Source organism: Glycine soja, chromosome 8 (genome assembly GCF_004193775.1).
Source record: "Glycine soja cultivar W05 chromosome 8, ASM419377v2, whole genome shotgun sequence".
Classification (NCBI taxonomy): domain Eukaryota; kingdom Viridiplantae; phylum Streptophyta; class Magnoliopsida; order Fabales; family Fabaceae; genus Glycine; species Glycine soja.
The window spans coordinates 16,515,062-16,531,873 of NC_041009.1; the positions used below are offsets into that span (position 1 = coordinate 16,515,062).

Here is a 16,812-nt window from a genome sequence, read left to right on the forward strand (position 1 = left end):
ATATGACTAGTAAAATTGAAATAAAATTTTGATCTACTAGTTAGATGACTTACTTAATTTGAATTAGTTTTGAGATAGTGGTACTAGTGGCGCCACATAATTTACTGAACAATAGAAAGCAAACCAAAGTTTATTGATTAATGATTGATGAAACGAAATAATTGAATTACGGTTTTGACTGATTAGAAGCACACAGTGGCCACGTCTGAGACGTGTGCAACGCTCCAGCGTATAAAAAGGCGCATGGTAAGATTGAAGTACAAGTGCACAACCCAACGCAACGCAACGACGACGACGACGACAACGGCACAGAACAGTTTAAAACGGAAATAACAGTCGCCGGCAGAGAAGCGTAACTTTTCCGGCAAGGAAATGGCGCGCTCCGGCGACGGTTACGGTGTCGGAGTGGACGAGTCGTATCGCGCGCTGCCGTGGCTGTACCTGACGTTCTTGTCGATCTGGTTCTTCTCTGCTTGCTCTTGGACCGTTTACACCTACAAAACGCGCCATTCTCAGGTTTCACTTTCACGTTAATCGTTGTTTCGTATCATGTTGGCTTTTCGAACTCGTTAATATTCGAGTTTGATCTCTTTTGCTTTATTGATAATAATATGCAACGCGAGAAAATGATTTTTGTTGCTCTTTTTTTTAAAATTAATTTTCGGTATGACATAAATATTGTTTGAGTGAAATTAAGGAGAATTTTCGATCAATATGTGATAATTAATTGTTTTGGCAGTGCATAAATGAGGCAGTGCTGTTGATTTGAGGTTTGAATTGACATTTATGCTTTGAAGGATGTGATTGCTTTGGTTTCATAAATGCTCTGTTTTATGATGTTGTTTTTGCTAGAGCAGTGGAATAATTTGCAGTGGACACTTGCTTCGGTTCCGTTGATTAAAGCATTACAGCTCATGCTGTCCTTCCTCTTCTGGTAGGTTTTTCGATTAATTTGTGTTTTGATTTTAATCAAATGCTGTTTGGAAAGAGTGAGTGACGACTCTTGTCTCTGTTGATAGCTCAGGAGACAAATTAAGCGTATGATTGGTGCAACAGAAGGGGATACCAAAGTTTCTATGTTAATTAAAAACATTCCATTTATTTGAGAATCATTACTTGTTTTTTGTTAACATTTCCTGACACTTTCAATTTAGAAACAAAAAGATTAGCCAATCCATCTTGAATCAAAACCTTAAGACATCTTTGATTCACGCTTGCATTCTTAATAGTTTAATTTCCAACAAATAAGATTATATGGGAGAGTACTCTGCTTTTCAGAATACTTGTGTTCGTGGAAATATGTAGCTATATTTGTTATTTGCAAGTGAAGGACAAAAGGTACTTGTGATGGGAAAGGGCAAATAATTTTGATAAAATTTAGATTCATTAGATATGACTGAGTCGTGCAAGCCTTCTGATGCACAACTCTATCGTTCAAATTTTCTGAACGCGTGCGTGTACCTATATTATTTTGCATAAAAGGCAAAGGGATTCAACCAGTGGAAAGCTTATGACGGGGAGGGAAGGGCAGTGCTCAAATTATTAACCCCAATTTTGAAGTGTTTTTGTGGGGTTGTCTTTTTTACTGAAGAATCAATTACGTCATGTAGCAGTTCAATTTCAAAATGGTAGTTTGTGAGGTCCACTGTCAAGTAACCTCAAGTTTATAAATGTTAAACTGTGTGTTTGGTGACTTTGGTCACGCATTTGGGACGTAGTTTTCTGCCTCAACAGAGTAGTTACCACCTACCAAATGTAGTTTCCACTTTATTCACCATTTTGACGGTATTTTTTTTTTTTTTGCATTTATGATGTTTACCAAAACACATTGTCAGTTTGCTAATGATTCTACGTGCATTTTTAATTTGAGACTGGACAAAGCATGGCAGGCTATGCAATTTGTTTGATAACACATCATAGAAGTGCGAATTTGTATAGTTTCATTTGTTGTGTGCAAAATTTACTTCATTGGGTCTCATGACACTATTCTTGCAGGTATTCCTGCTTCAATTTTCAGGCCTGCTCTTTGTGGATGTCATTTGGGGTGTATGTAACAGGGGTGCTATTTCAGACAGCTGCTTTTGTCTCCTTTTTGCTCATTTCTCATGGTTACTGCATCATGTGTGAGCGTCTTTCTTTAAACGAACGCCGTTCAACTGCCGCACTTGCATGTGTTTTTTACTTGACTCTGGTTGGTTACAAGGCTTGTGTGCCATACTTCTCTGTAAGTTACTAAGCTGGTCTATAAAATGTGCAGTTTAATTGATAAAACTGTCTGTTATTTGTGATTTATAATAAGCATGCATGGTTCTTTGATGCTAATTCATAATGGACCAAATGTACAGGTTCTTCTGCTACTAAATTATTTTATATCATTCTACATAATATTCCACCATATATCCCAAAATCTACTAGTGTTGCGAGAACAATTGAGCATTATAGAACATGAGGATATTCAAGCAATGCATGATGCTGTGTATAAGAAGTACACAATGTTCAAGTAAGTGCCACACATCTAAGAAGTGTATATGAGTAACTTATTCTCAAGTGCATAGATATATTTCACCCATGCTAACAATAATTCATACTAAATGGTCGACATGCTTTCCTTTGTGCAGGAAATTTCAGGGTGCAATGCAGATAGTAGCTACAGCAGAAACTATGGTATTATATTTGGGTTTCTCTTCATAGTTTATAAACTTGATATATATAAATATCTGACTTTGACAAGCTCATCAATTTTAGATATATATGAACATCGATGACTCTTCAGAGAATTACTGGCTTCGTTTATTGCTCAGAGAATGGGCACAATTCTGCATCTTTTTGTACATTGGGTATGCATATCTGTGTTCCAGTGCAAGAACACTTGAATTATCTCAACTTCATAAAATTTCTCGTAAAAAAAAACGCGCAGTATGATTTTCCTCCAATTATATGATCCTTTTATATCCTTAAATAGCTCTTAATCTATTCCTTTACATACAGATGGATTTTCAGGTCACAAGATTTGGCACCAAACTTCTCTGTTATGCCTACCACAAAGTGTAAAGGCGAGACTCTGGTGCCTCCCACCTACAGTATTGTAAGTTATTCTTCTTCACATGTAGATCAAGATTCCTAATAGTATGTATTATGTTAGCTTGTCATGTGCCCTTGGAACATTTTCAATATATATAAATTCTAAAAATCATTATCTGAATTTTCTTTTCTCTCATCCAAACACATCTATAGTTTATTCCCGTCTTTAAATCATGTAGTTAAAGAATTAATCTAGTTTATATGTAGTTTACGGATTATTTTCTGTTTTCTGACCACACTAAACACCTTGATGCAGGAAATGGATGCAGGAACATTTAAAGAATTTAGTAGCCATGAATGGCACATTGGGGTGGTAAGAGTTACATAAATCTGCTCTCATGTTCTTGAGTTATACAGTAAATAGTTTACTAATTTAGTAATGGTATTCTTAAAATATCATCACAGCATTCGTATAAGCTTTAAGTGACTTATGTTACATTCTTAAAATCTTCCTTTATTATTTTTTACTCATACACTCTTTATGAAGATCAACTAATTCAAATAGTTTCATGTTGTATTTTCTGCCTGTGTAGCCAACCTCTACTTCTCATGATGAAAGCTCCAAAGATGAAGTTTTGGTAATCATTCAGCATCCTCGAGCACAGAGGCTAAGAAAGCTCGATGGTTTTTCGCAAAACGCTGACTGTTTTGTTGTGTCAGATCTCAATGCAAATTCACCTCCATGCCCAACATAACGAACACTGCTGCATGATCAATTATACCTGCATTCCAAGCTTATGCCTTTTTCCTTGCAGTCGGCATGGGCACGATGATTTATATCTTTAATTAATATACCATCAATTTTTCTCGACTTAGGAATCATGGGCTAAGGGTAAAACAATGAGTTTTAGCTCGTTTACCACAAGTTAGAGGTTAGAGGCAGCTGCAAATATGTAACAATACATTATCAAAGTAGTTATACATGTGTATATTCCTCTTGATCCAAGTGTAGGTTACACTTACATTCATTTTCAAGAAAAGCCATGTTAAAGGGTTTTAAATTTACTTAAATATATTTTTATCTATATTATATATTTAACTTTTGTGTTTGATCTCCAATAAATGTTTTTTTCGAATAAGATTTTTGATATTTGAAAAAGTTTTATTTTTAGATCCCAATAATAATGTGATGATGTCTATGTCAAATATTAGATAACTCGATTTGTAATGACTTAAAACGGTTAGTTAAGTGATGATGATGTGTACAAAATCATATTTAGATTTTTTTACGGTTATGGCCAGAATCAATTGAAGGGGTTTTGGTTCAGGAAATGTGGCCATCTAGTTGGGAAGGGTCAGAAAAAAAAGGGACACTGCAGGAAAAAGCCAAAAAGCCTTGATGTGTGACAAGTGACCATGTACGATTAATAGATTGACAAGTTTGAATCAGCTCATCATTTCCCTCAGCACCCTCTCTTCGCAATGCTGGAATGGAAGCCACTACTACTCTCTTCAACAACACCCATCAATAAAAATACATCATAACAAGTCTTACTGTTGGGTCAAAAAGTGCCTTTAATACTAAAGTCATAATCATCGTATTCATTAGATGCACTGCACTTCCCGATTGAAAAGTGACACTTCCTGGCAGTGGCAATATCCAAACACGTGGCTGCGGCGGGGGAGCTGCTCTCGCCAGGCCACAAGCCCAATGGATCGGCGTGGACACCTTCACCTTTGCGAGCCCGGATAGGTCGAAACACATGTCGAAGAGTGAGAACTCCGACGCACGCTTCAAATGTGAGGCCTCGATACGGAAGGTGTCTTGGAGGGCAATGTAGGCGGGTCGGGTCATGGAGGTTGATGATGCCACAAATTGCAGTTATCAGATAATTGACAGTTTTTTTAGTGATTATAAATTATATTATCAAATATTTAACAAATAAATTATCGATTACATAAATTTAAAACAAAACTTTTTAAATATCAGACATCCAATTCGAAACAAAAATTTATCATAAATAAAAAAAAATCAAATATATATATTAAAAATAAAAAACATATTTAAACCTTTAATTTTTATATGCTTCATGAAAAGTTGATCAACTAATCTGTTTACTTTTCTCAAGTAGGGGCAGGTCTTCGTGAAAATCAACTTTGATTTTTGTCTTCTGTATTTAGTTACATACTTACATTCAATATGCCGACAAGTTGGCATTTTAAAACAATATGAATGCTTAATTTGCTGAGCAAATGTATTAATAACAAATTTGAAGCAAGAATGTTTTTAATAAAAAAAATGCACAAATATATATTATAAATACAATATCTCTTGTTTTTTTTTTCCTTTCAAAATAACAACTTCTCTGGTTGAAATAAAAATAATACAAAATTATAATAATAGCATCAGTTGACATTAAAAAAAGAAGATGAATGATAAATTTCATTCCTAAAAGTGTAAGGCCCTGTTAATTTAATTTTGAAAGTAATAAAATGAGCGAAAGTTTTTATTATCATTTTAGTTCTATAGGAAATGTTAACATTGTGTTATACGTTAACATTTTTTGAATTTTGATTTATGTTAATATTGTTTTTGACCTTAACATTTTTTGAATTTTGAAGGAAACGATTGATAAATTGTTTCTTGAGAAACTTTTTATTATTTTATTATTTTCAAGGAATAAACTGATAATGTCTTTTTTTTAAGAAATCGATTATTTACTCTAAAAAAAATTTCATTATAATAAGGATTAAAGATATTTGTTTTTTTAAAAAATGAAAACTTCTAAAAAAAAAATCGATGTATCTATTGAGTTGAAAAACGTATTTTATTTAGCCCCACAAGAATATTTATCATTTATCAACGCTCTAGCATGGGGAAGTATCGTAGGTCTCCCACGGTAGGGAAAGGTGGTTCAGACCGTTGGATTCCATTCAATTTATTTATTTTTTAAAACCAATTCTTTTTGTTTTTCTCTTTACCCATTTACCCCTTTAATTCATTTTTTGTCTCTCTCCTTCCTAGTGTTCATCCTGCGGCGGCACCGGCTACCTCTGCTACAAATCTTAGCTCCTGGCCTCCTGATTTGATCGGCCCGAACAACAGAAAAGATCGAACTTGCAGCTGAAATTGAAAGTAACTGCTTTCTGAGATTCTGCAACCGCATGAAACCCTAGAAATGAGTGCCGTAGGTATTTGTTTCTCTTTCACTTCTCATCCTTTGTTCCATCAATTGCTCACAAATTGTTGAATTTCTTGTTCCTAAACTCAATATCTGTTTGTTATTGCCATGAATATGAAACGAAAGGTGGTGCATTTGGTGGCAATAGAGGGCTCCGTCCAGTGCCTCCCGAAAAGGGAATTTTCCCATTAGATCACATGCATTTGTGTGACCTAGTAATATGCTTCTTCTTCGTCTCTAACCGTAACATTTATTCTTACTTTTACATTTTCTGTTCCTTTTTTCATTTGTTTATTCATTTCAGGAGAAGATAGAATATCTCAATTGTCTAAAGACTGCTGGGCACCAGTCTGAGAAATGCAGGCTATTCTCAAAAAAATACCTGCAGTGTCGCATGGAGAAGTGAGTTGCTTTCATTACGTTCGTTTCTTATCAGTTTTTAATGCACATTTTGTTTTCTGCCGCTAAATAGATTGTTCTCACTTATGTGAATTCAGCTAGACCTACCACCAATGTGGTTTTTCACTTGTCATATTGTTTTTACTGTTTTAGTATTTGGTGTTAGTATACTTAAGTAGGCTACCCTTTTGAGCTCAATGTTGTAGCGTACCTTGATCAATAAGCAGCTTTACGGATGAAAGCATTAATATCTTTAGTGGATTTGAATTAGTCATTCTAAATTTTTTAGTGTGTTCTGTCTGAGAGAGCAATGCAGTTTTGGTGAGGAAAAGAGTGAGCAGTGCTCATTGAAATTAATTGTGACATTGAGTGTGCAACTAAATGAAATAAAAGAAAATACGCATACAACCATACCATTTACCTAATTATAGGAATGATTACCTTTATACCCAAAAAGAGAGGAAAAATACAGGGGACAGCAATAGCATTTTAAGGCATAGGGTCATTATATGGAGGATTAACTCCTGTAATTCCTTCGGCTTCCATTATTAATCTTTGTGCCCAGGCAGTAGTTTTGTCATTATTTTTCCAAATACGTATTGTTTTTATGACACCATAGGAGCTTGAGAAGATGATAGTCACAACTCACAAGTAGAATGCCATTTTATCTAAATTTGTTTTTCATTTGGCAATGAAATGGTGGAATCTCATCTCGTATGATCCAAAATACTATTCTCATGATAAATTTTGAAGCAAAGAAGTTGATGGTTTTAGTAGATATCTTTGGTCCTGTTTTCTTGTTCATTGTAAAATGTTGATATATTATGCTATTGATATTGTTTGTGGCATATATATATGGTTCTTTGGTTTGTTTTGACTAAAATTTTTATAACTGGTCCATGAACTATATAATTGGCATCTTACAGGAACTTGATGGCAAAGCAAGACCTGGGTGAACTTGGTTTTAAGGAAAGTAATGTAGAAACTCCTGGAGGGAAAATTACTGACAGGGTTGATAATCAAGACCAATGAACCCCAAGAATTAAGAATGTATATTGATTTTGAGGTTGAGTTTTGGTGATGCCATTTTTTCCGTTGTCTTTCAATTCATTTGATAAGTAACGTCTAACCATGCGCTGTGAACGTATATTGATTTTGAGGCTGAGTTTTGGTAATGCCATTTTTTCTTGTTGTCTTTCAATTCATTTGGATAATTAATGTACCAGCACTGTGAACAAAATATGATGGACGGTTTGTCCTATTCCCTCTATTAGACATGCAGTTAAGATTATATAGACCTAGATAATTAATGCAAAGAGGAGTTTTGGGTTTTGTTCATTCTTGGCCATGATTAAAAAAATGGACCGGGTTAGGGTAGTCAATTCAATCGAAAAATTGATGAACGAGTTAGGTTTTTGGTCCATTCAACCAAAAAACCGGATGATCATGGATTTGGTGGTTGAGCCACTCTTGAAACAAGTTTTTAATTTTTTTAATTCAATCAAAAGAACTTTTTAAAGCCAAATAGACTAAATGTTAAACAATAGAGCTCTCATATAGTAATTTATTATTATAAAATATTACAATATCTATTTGTTATCAGTTTGATTTGTCGGAGTAATGAACCTTAAATTGGTATTTTTAACGAATCAAATAGATTGCCGATATAATGCAAAATGTGAGAAAATATGTCGAAAATTTAAGTTCAGTACAATTTTTCAATACATAATTTCTTCTGTACCGTAAAGAATGATATTAAAATGTGTTTTTGAATAAATTCTTCCATGATTTATTTGCTTTTAATTAATTACAATGGTTGTTTACTTCACCGAATCCCTGTCTCAAAAAAAAAAACAATTTTTTTTTTCGAATCTTTTACTCCTACTTAAATTAAGACAAAATAATTGTCCAGTTTTGAAATTTTGGGAAAGTTGATAAAAATATATCGTTATATTTTTTTTAAAAGTTGAACTTGACACGTATTTTTCGTAAAAAAATAACTTGACACGTATTTATTGTTTTATATACAATTGTAGATTAATATAGTTTTATAATATGAGATGATATAGTTTAGTTGGTGGAATGAATTATTATAAATTATTTCATAATGTTTTCAATATTTACCGAAAAAAGTTACAATTTCAAGCAAGAATTTATAACAACTAACACATTCAATTAAATTAGATTTCTTTGATAAAATTTTATTTATTAAAATGAAAAGTTAAACTAATATACAGTTAATTCAAATATAATTTATGAAAGAATTAATTCATATTTAATTTTTCTTTAAGTCAATAACAATCACACATTAGACATATATTATTCTATGAAAATAGACACAAATTTTCATGTAAAGATGAGTGGCGACCATGTATCCACCCAGCTCTAACTCTTCAACAACAGAACAGAAACTTAAGCCTCATTCAGGGCAATGCTTGGTGTTGACTTTGACTTGGATGAAGCACAGTTGAGTTCAAGTTTATCTGTTTAGATTTCTGACATCTTCATACTAGCCATTGTTATTTATTTATTTTTGTTTTAAGGTTTTGTTATTTACCAACTTAACATTAATTAGCAAGCAAAACAGCTAACAGGAGCTAAATCCTAAGGGCAATGTATAGCACATTGGATAATGAAGTGAATCAATTATAAATTAGTCTCTCTCTCTCTCTTTCTGAGCCTCGATGCCACCGCTCTTACATTAATCCATTATTATCTATATGTTCCAACATGCCTAATCTTTTTCCTTTTTCTCTTCTCTTTCTTTTCCTCTTTCCATGGCTACTCACTTCAATCTGCAACACCAACTATTTAACTACTCGTAAGCTCTTTTTTTTTTCCTTCAGTTACTTCAACTTTTGTTCCAAACTCTTCAAAATGACGGAGTGTGACCCCTTATGTCGTGTTAAAAGAATAAATAATATTTGATATAGATTATGTATATTAAACTCACTACATATTAATGTTAAGAACAATCATTTCCATTTTGGAGATTTTGCTACATGAAATTTGAAATTGGTTATCATGCATATACACTTTAGGATTTGTGTAGATTATACAGAAGATAATATAGCTAAGTTTCTGAGTTATGTGGATGAGTTTCCATTATTGGTATATATTCTTTTGCTACCCCCTTTTTTTTTTCTTTCCTTATGAAATTAAGCTACTCCTTTTTCATATCTTCCCTGTCTACTAGAACTTCTCCAGAAATAAACCAATTATCCGTTGAATTACTATCAACCAAAAAGTTTATGCATCCCTGTTTCTTCCTACAGCAGATCCGTGGGATTAGATATCAGACAAAGAACAACGGCTTATGCCAATTCAAATGCATTATATGAGAGAAACAACAATTCTTTGAATAGTGGCCTGCTAGTTGGATCTCTGTCTGTATGTTACACATCCTTAAAGAAGTGCTCATCATTGGCAGCATCAACTAAGGCTCATTTTTCCTGTACTGATGATCAAAGCAAAGAAGCAGATGAGGTTACCAATGTTACATCCACTAGTCAGGGAATGAAATTTAATAGGGTGGATTGTGTTGTGTGGTTATTGCATGAATCTTCCAGGAGCTTTTCCGAAGCAATCAACTCGCTCGGACTAGCAAGGAGTGGTCCAGCTCTTGCAATGGCTTGGATTGGGAAGGATGTGCATGAATGGCATAGACGTATTGCTTATCAGGTACATGCAGCAAAATATTTAGTTGTCTCCTACAAGTTAATTCACTTTTTTTTATATACATTATTAGCTAACAAATTGTGATATAAGCCTGTTAAAGAAAAGGTGCATACACTTATTTTCTGCCCTGAGTCAGAATAGTTGATTGGATCTAATAAAAATATGACAGATGACATATTCATTCAGGTTGCAGTTCATGCTTTAATTAAAGCAGCAATTGGTTTGGAGATATTGCTTTCACATGAACGGCTAAATGAATTTTCCCCTGTTAAAGAGATGTAAGCTTTTACCCTTTTCTCTTGCATACTTGTAACATAATTTTGGGACATTGCTTTTCTTGTCAGTTGTAACATTGACATATATATATATATATAAAAGATGTAACAAGTTAGGCTTTTATCAACCCTATGATTGGAAGAATAGTTGTGCATCATATTATATTATATTTACTACTTCCACTTTATCCTTACTAGTTATGACTAGTAATAGTAAACGTGATATTGCCAAATTCAACTGATATAAGCATTGCTCAGATCTGAGTAACTTTTCCTCCCTGGTTTCAGTCTGAGCCCAATAATGAATCAAATAGGAGAGCACATTGAAATTCGACTGAAAATGAAGCATCCGTATTTGGTGCAGTGGTTTAGAGAGACTGAAATGCCACGAATAGCTGGATATTTTATTCCACTTCTAAAAAAGTGGTCTGTGGAATATGCAGGAAGGTTTGCTTGAAACAACCTTGTTTTCAGAAACATATATTTGAACCTTGGGGATGAAAATCCTTTTTCATAGTCAACAAATGTCCTTGCATTGGCTTGACTTTCAAAGTTATTCTTCAAGTTGATGATTTTATTATGTTTATTTCTGTTAGATTCGCCAAATATTCAGCAGAAGGAATTTAGCCTGACAGAAAACTATTCAGCGGTATTGCAGGAATTATTGTGGCTATAACCTGTTGTAGTGCAGTGGTGAAATTGGGCGCTAGGCGCATCTGCTGCCCCTTACTTGTATTGTCTCTTGAAGATGTTTTGGTCAAGCTCATGGATTTCTCACTCAATCTTGCACCTGTGGACAAGTTACACCGGTTAGCAACTGAGGCGGGATTTGAACTGAATTTCTTGTCCCATTTTGGTGGGAAGGTCTTTCCCAATGAGAAAACTGAGGACCTAGAGTTTTTGATTGGTTTGGCCCATAAGAAATTATTGAAAGCTTTCTGTGAAGAAAGCATCACTTCAAAGAAGCAAAATTTTCAGCAAAAGGTCAAATTGCAGACTCATGCAGAAATTCATGGATTCATAAAACTTAATCTTATAATTTTTATTTAAGAAATTTGCCACATTCACAGTGAATAGCAGAAACATTTAGGCAAACATATTTTGGATCAAATTTCAGTCCTGTTCTCTAGATGCACAGTTGACATGAAGAGAACATGTTTTATCATTGTGCATGCATTTTTCTTTTTTCAGTTTTAAAAAACAGAGAGAATATATTCCTAGTCACAGTTTACATGATCACGTCTGACATGCCTACCAAATACCCGATCTTGTTAATCTCGTTTTTTTTACACGTGTAGTGTTTATATATCATTCTACATTCAGATAGTTGTTTATGGTGTACCTTTTACAGATACAAGCAGATAGCTTGGCCACATTGGGACTTTTTACATATCTTGGAAGAAGGACTAGAATATTTTTGTCAGCAATGGGCATTAAGGATCTTGACGGAGTAATTATGAACTTCCTCAGGTTGATCTCTTTGCTTGTTTGTTACATTTTAACCATTCCAATTTTCAAGATACCGATCCTGAAGATTCAATGCTTTGATTTTAGTTACTTGGAATGTGGAATTCTTTTTGTTTATCCAGAATTTTCCTCCATTCGAGTGTATCAGTGTTTCATGGAGGTTAGTTTCTGTTAATTCAGCCAATGCTGATGTTAAATACCTTTTCTATGTCGGGCTTAAATGTCACTAATTGTAATCTATTCTGTCTTTCAGGTGGTAACTGATGAGATAGGATGGCTTGATTTTTATGGTTCATATGTTCAAATAAATTGCAAGGAGAAAAGGTCTAAACATAATGCTCGCCAGGCAGAGAAAGAGATAATTTCTTCTGTAGTGTTTACTGTGTGCTATGATGTTTTCTCTGGATTTGCACACTTCAATCGCTCAACTCAACAATCATTGGACACAGCTTCGCGCTCATACTTGCTTCGTTGGTAATATTTAATTTATACATCAGTTTTACTAGTCAAAGTTTCTTTGCCTATAATTACTATTGACCTTGTATTTTTTATTCTCTTTTTAACATCCTAGTCAGGGTTTGTTAAGTATTTGTCTGCAATATCACTGGGCTGCTTATGACAATTCAGGGTAGGTTGGTTCTGGTTTGATGGATTCTTATATGCACAAAATATTGTGGATCATTAAATAGTGCCTATTTGCAGTGAATCACTAAATACTGCGGATCATGCTGCATTTGACAACCATACATCATATATGGGAAGTATAAATGGACCCAAGTTACCTCTGGTGTTTGAAGTGCAGCAGATGCCACATGATTTAACTACAGAAGGATGTCCAAAGAACAATTTTCAAAACAGTTGTATATTCAATAAGGTATGTTACTTAGGCAACGCACATGATAGATACTAAGTTAAGGAAATTCATTATCTTGCTAAACTTGGGATGTAAATTGCTGCCTTCTATGATACTCAAATTTATCTAGCCATTTTTTAATTCGATTGCAAGGTTTTGGTTCAATTTTTGTTCTCAGTGTTGGCCTTTTAGCTCATGTATTTTGGCAATGATGAAGGTTGGTTTTATTGATGTTTATTTTTATCAAGTATCCTTGGTAGTTGGCAATTTATCCTTGAAGGATAAGAGAGAATCTAAAGGGTTTTAATAATTCCTTTAGGAAAATCAGTAGGATTAGGAAACAAAGTGAATCTTGTTGTCATGAGATTTATTGAATAGCTTCATAGCTGAGACTGAAGGCATTGTAAAAACAGAAATCAGCTACAGTGATCAAAGTACTCGGTAGATATCCACCAGAGAGAGAAGTTCTTCAGTAGTGAATTTTTTATAATGAACTCCTTTTGTTTTAGGAATGGGGTTTGAAAGGCAATTGCTATGTGGTCATGATCTTTTCTTTTCCTTCTAAATATTAATAATGCAAGTTAGCAGAATAAACATAGTTTGAGTGTAAAAATTGAAAGTGATGAGCTCTATTGCAGTATTACTGCATGTGCTTTCTGCACGGCATGGATGCATGGTAGTAAGATTCCCTATTCTGCACGAAATATGTTGGCCCAAGATTTAATGCATAACAAACCAATGACCTACAGTTTTGAACTAGTGTTTTCAAGTGTCAACTTTGTGGAACATCAGTTATACATATTCCTTGCTCTTAGTAACCAATTCTTTCTCATTTCTTTTAATCATAGGCTCCAATTTCAGCAATCACGAATAAGAAAACATACGAGGAAGATACCTGTGTCGACAAGTCAAATCCTCAGCATGAAAGTTTTATCAAGAGATACAGCATCAAGTTGGCATCCACAAGTGCAGTAAGAGTTCTAATCACGTGTTTCTTGTAAACAAGTTGTTTTGTAGGTTCTTTATTTGTGGAAAATTTTACTAGGACCTCTGGATGGGTATTGTATTGCTCTTCATAGACATTATGGTTGCTTTAGAAATACTTGTAAGGCAAGTGCACGGCTGCAAGGCTTCCGGGAGTCAAAGAAAGAGACTAAACAGAACCATGACTGACATTATTGTGCTAATTCCAGTGACAATCTTGATGCTAATTCCTGTGAGCACCTTTACACTTTCAAATCCATGTGATCTAGTTTACTTTCCGTTTCCTCTTATGTGGATGTAATATCAACTAATTGTTTATCAGCTTCATAAGAAGTTTGGTAGATTTCCCGTGGTAAATAGAAGCATCAGACTAAAGAAGGACAACAAAACTGTGTTTACAGATAGTGAACCCAAAGTTACAAAACTTGAGTGTGGATATTTTGTTAAAATGCAGTTTGTGGGCTTACTTTAATTACATTTCAATTGCTTTGGTTTGTTGAATGTTTTCCATGTTGACATATACACAAGGGGAATTCAAAATTTCAAATTCAGATCTTTAGCTGTTTAGACACTGAGAGAATCAAGAGGTGCCATTGTTGAATAAATAATTATTGTCAACTTCTAGTTGTCAAATGTATTAATAAACTTAAGAGTTGTAGAAATGTGGAGATATGTATCGGGTTAATCTTTGTTTTTATCAGTGTTTTATGAAAGAGTTTACACTTGGACTTCAAAGATGAATTTTCAATGTTATTTTTCACACACATTCATCCCATTTTTAAGGCCATACTAAACTACCCATTAATAAGATGATGTGTAATGCTTTTTCTAACATATATTAAATTTTTTTAATTCCTCTAGCATTTTCTTAAATGGTGTCCACTTTATTTTAGAAACAAAATCAAGTAGTTTTACTCTAGTATTTCAATGAAACGTTTGATTTTCATTCTGTTACCAGGTAACAGCTGTAGGCCATGCAGCTATTCTAGCAGCTATCAAGAAGTATATGCCATGCTTGGTAACTTTTTGCTGCCTTGTCCATTACTATTTTCATTTACTCCCTCCATTTCTAATTAGAAGACCCTTTCAACTAATTCACACCCCTTAAGAAAACTAGTTAATCATATTAAATTTGTCAATTATTTGAACTATTATTCCAAAATTATCATTTTCTTATCTCTCTATCCACTTAATTGTTTTTCATTAATGTTTGAAGAGAGAATAATTAAGTAAGGATAAATAGGAAAAATTAATTAATACATCTAAAAATTAAAAAATGATCTTATAAAATAAGACAAACAAATTTTTGAAAATGATCTTTTAATTAGAAATGAAAGGATACACTATTGATCATGTTTGCTACTGTATGTAGATCCCATCCTCTTTTTCTTCAGAGCGGTTGGATGTTGTAAAGCAAATAAAGCGAACTAGAGAGATGGGTTATCAGTTACATTTGGCTCAGTTTGACCTTGAAGATCAACCAGCAACCACTTCTTGACTATGAACGAGTCTCGGTTGCATTTGGTTCAGTGCTTAATCATTCGAATTAAACTTAGTAGTGATTAGTTCAAACCTTAGAGTCGCTAATAATTGCAAAGAACTTCCAAGTTGCATCAGTACCCAAAGAGTTTAGGTATATTTGGATAGCCGTTATAAAAGATATTTTTGGGTGCTGAACGTACTTTTGGAGGATACTCTTGTATCTTTTGTTCTGAACGGGCTTTTGGAAGGAGTGTAAAAGTTATCCAAACATGCACCTAGTCTGCAATGTCGGTGAGAATACCATTGATTATAGACAAAAGAATACGCCTAATATTCATCTATCTATTGATTTTCTAATAAATAGATGATCGCATTATTTAAACGTTAAAACGTTAAAATGGATGTGTGCATTTTTTTATATCGGCCGGCAAATGTTAGATTGTTAGAAATGTCAGTTGGAGAATTCGAATCCGTGACCTTTTCATCTTCCCTTCTCCCTTCACCCTTTCTTAATCATTGGATCAACCTTATATCTCGTATTAAAATGGATGTTACAATATTCAATTTGATTACCCTCAAAGCTTGTTTGATAAAATGAAATGCCCGATTCATCCATATTGATTAAATTGTTTGAGTAGTTTATCTCTGCTATTTGTCAGTTCAAACCCTCCTCACTGAAACTCGTATCAAATTAATTTCAGATTAAGTACATAGTTTACAAATAGGAGTTTTCCTTTGGAATTAAATATGATTTCTTTTGTTTGCCTGAGTCGATATTGAGTTGAAAGCTATATGAAATAATTTATATAGCAGCAGCAAATAGAGATTAGAAAATATCCAGTGTCTTAGTCTTCTTAATTCTCATCCGCATAAACCGTACACCATGTAGAGGCCTCAATGATTTTCGGATATCAGAGTTCATCTTTATACTCAACTGGTTGCTATCAAAGACTCGTCTGCAATATGATTGAATCATGTCATTCGAAACATTTGAGAATCTGATTCTTCTGAAGCTAGAGTCCATGGTGCCTCTCACTCGGAGCGGTATAGCTTGGTTGAGAATCATACTCAAGGCTCAGATCTCTTTCTAATAGTTGTGCTTTTCATTTCCTACAACTTGAGCTCTGATTTCTTTCAAGGACGTGTGACAAGAGAGAATTTTTTTGATTTTTCGAGAATCATACGTTGAAAAATTAAGTTTTTTTTTATTTTTTATGTTTAGTATATAAAAAATAACATTCCCAGGAAAAAGAGGATTCCCATAAATGATTTTTAATTATTTCGCATGAAAATTTTTCCGTGAGAAAAAGTGAAAATATTATTTTTTAGAGTTTATTTTTCTTTTACTATAATAAAAATATCATGTTATTTTTTTATTAAATATAATACAATAAATAATTAAAATAATCGATAAAAAATATGTATAATTCTTTGATTTCTAAGAAATCTTTAATCTAAAGATTTCTAATGG

The 16,812-nt window shown here is 33.5% G+C and overlaps 3 protein-coding genes across 9 annotated transcripts; all 3 read left to right on the forward strand.

Annotated features, from left to right (window-relative positions):
* The first annotated feature begins 192 nt into the window (after positions 1-192).
* LOC114422708 lies at positions 193-4,094 on the forward strand. The gene is made up of 9 exons (XM_028389195.1): positions 193-516; positions 858-934; positions 1,996-2,224; positions 2,346-2,500; positions 2,619-2,664; positions 2,746-2,837; positions 2,989-3,085; positions 3,338-3,394; positions 3,615-4,094. Exons 1-9 carry the CDS (start codon positions 373-375, stop codon positions 3,774-3,776), a joined length of 1,059 nt encoding a protein of 352 aa, XP_028244996.1. The 5' UTR covers positions 193-372; the 3' UTR covers positions 3,777-4,094.
* A 1,899-nt stretch (positions 4,095-5,993) lies between these two features.
* On the forward strand, positions 5,994-7,935 carry LOC114423565 (cytochrome c oxidase assembly protein COX19-like). Its single transcript, XM_028390377.1, has 4 exons — positions 5,994-6,213; positions 6,330-6,418; positions 6,508-6,605; positions 7,529-7,935. The coding sequence occupies exons 1-4, from the start codon at positions 6,201-6,203 to the stop codon at positions 7,632-7,634; spliced, it is 306 nt and encodes a 101-aa protein (XP_028246178.1). The 5' UTR covers positions 5,994-6,200; the 3' UTR covers positions 7,635-7,935.
* A 1,032-nt stretch (positions 7,936-8,967) lies between these two features.
* LOC114422383 lies at positions 8,968-16,175 on the forward strand. 7 transcript variants are annotated; one of them, XM_028388702.1, is made up of 15 exons: positions 9,132-9,423; positions 9,878-10,283; positions 10,467-10,558; positions 10,844-11,002; positions 11,203-11,539; positions 11,907-12,025; positions 12,110-12,182; positions 12,276-12,496; positions 12,594-12,650; positions 12,725-12,896; positions 13,724-13,846; positions 13,921-14,091; positions 14,818-14,877; positions 15,232-15,371; positions 15,946-16,175. In XM_028388702.1, the coding sequence occupies exons 1-14, from the start codon at positions 9,380-9,382 to the stop codon at positions 15,355-15,357; spliced, it is 2,160 nt and encodes a 719-aa protein (XP_028244503.1). In that variant the 5' UTR covers positions 9,132-9,379; the 3' UTR covers positions 15,358-15,371; positions 15,946-16,175. The 7 variants fall into 7 exon arrangements, with proteins under 7 accessions (XP_028244505.1, XP_028244506.1, XP_028244508.1 ...); XM_028388704.1 differs by lacking the exons at positions 9,132-9,423; positions 15,946-16,175 and adding an exon at positions 8,968-9,068 and having other exon boundaries at positions 15,232-15,723; XM_028388705.1 differs by lacking the exons at positions 9,132-9,423; positions 15,946-16,175 and adding an exon at positions 8,994-9,068 and having other exon boundaries at positions 9,881-10,283; positions 15,232-15,723.
* Positions 16,176-16,812: the final 637 nt, after the last annotated feature.

Excerpts from the sequence above, each read along its gene's own strand:
- LOC114422708 (XM_028389195.1), top strand. The coding sequence starts at position 373 with ATGGCGCGCTCCGGCGACGGTTACGGTGTCGGAGTGGACGAGTCGTAT. Across the intron at positions 2,225-2,345 it reads CTTGTGTGCCATACTTCTCT|GTTCTTCTGCTACTAAATTA; the intron begins GTAAGTTACTAA and ends CCAAATGTACAG. Across the intron at positions 3,395-3,614 it reads ATGAATGGCACATTGGGGTG|CCAACCTCTACTTCTCATGA; the intron begins GTAAGAGTTACA and ends CTGCCTGTGTAG.
- LOC114422383 (XM_028388702.1), top strand. The coding sequence starts at position 9,380 with ATGGCTACTCACTTCAATCTGCAACACCAACTATTTAACTACTC. Across the intron at positions 12,026-12,109 it reads GTAATTATGAACTTCCTCAG|TTACTTGGAATGTGGAATTC; the intron begins GTTGATCTCTTT and ends CTTTGATTTTAG. Across the intron at positions 13,847-13,920 it reads AGTTGGCATCCACAAGTGCA|GACCTCTGGATGGGTATTGT; the intron begins GTAAGAGTTCTA and ends AAATTTTACTAG.
- LOC114423565 (XM_028390377.1), top strand. Across the intron at positions 6,419-6,507 it reads ACATGCATTTGTGTGACCTA|GAGAAGATAGAATATCTCAA; the intron begins GTAATATGCTTC and ends TATTCATTTCAG. Across the intron at positions 6,606-7,528 it reads CTGCAGTGTCGCATGGAGAA|GAACTTGATGGCAAAGCAAG; the intron begins GTGAGTTGCTTT and ends GGCATCTTACAG.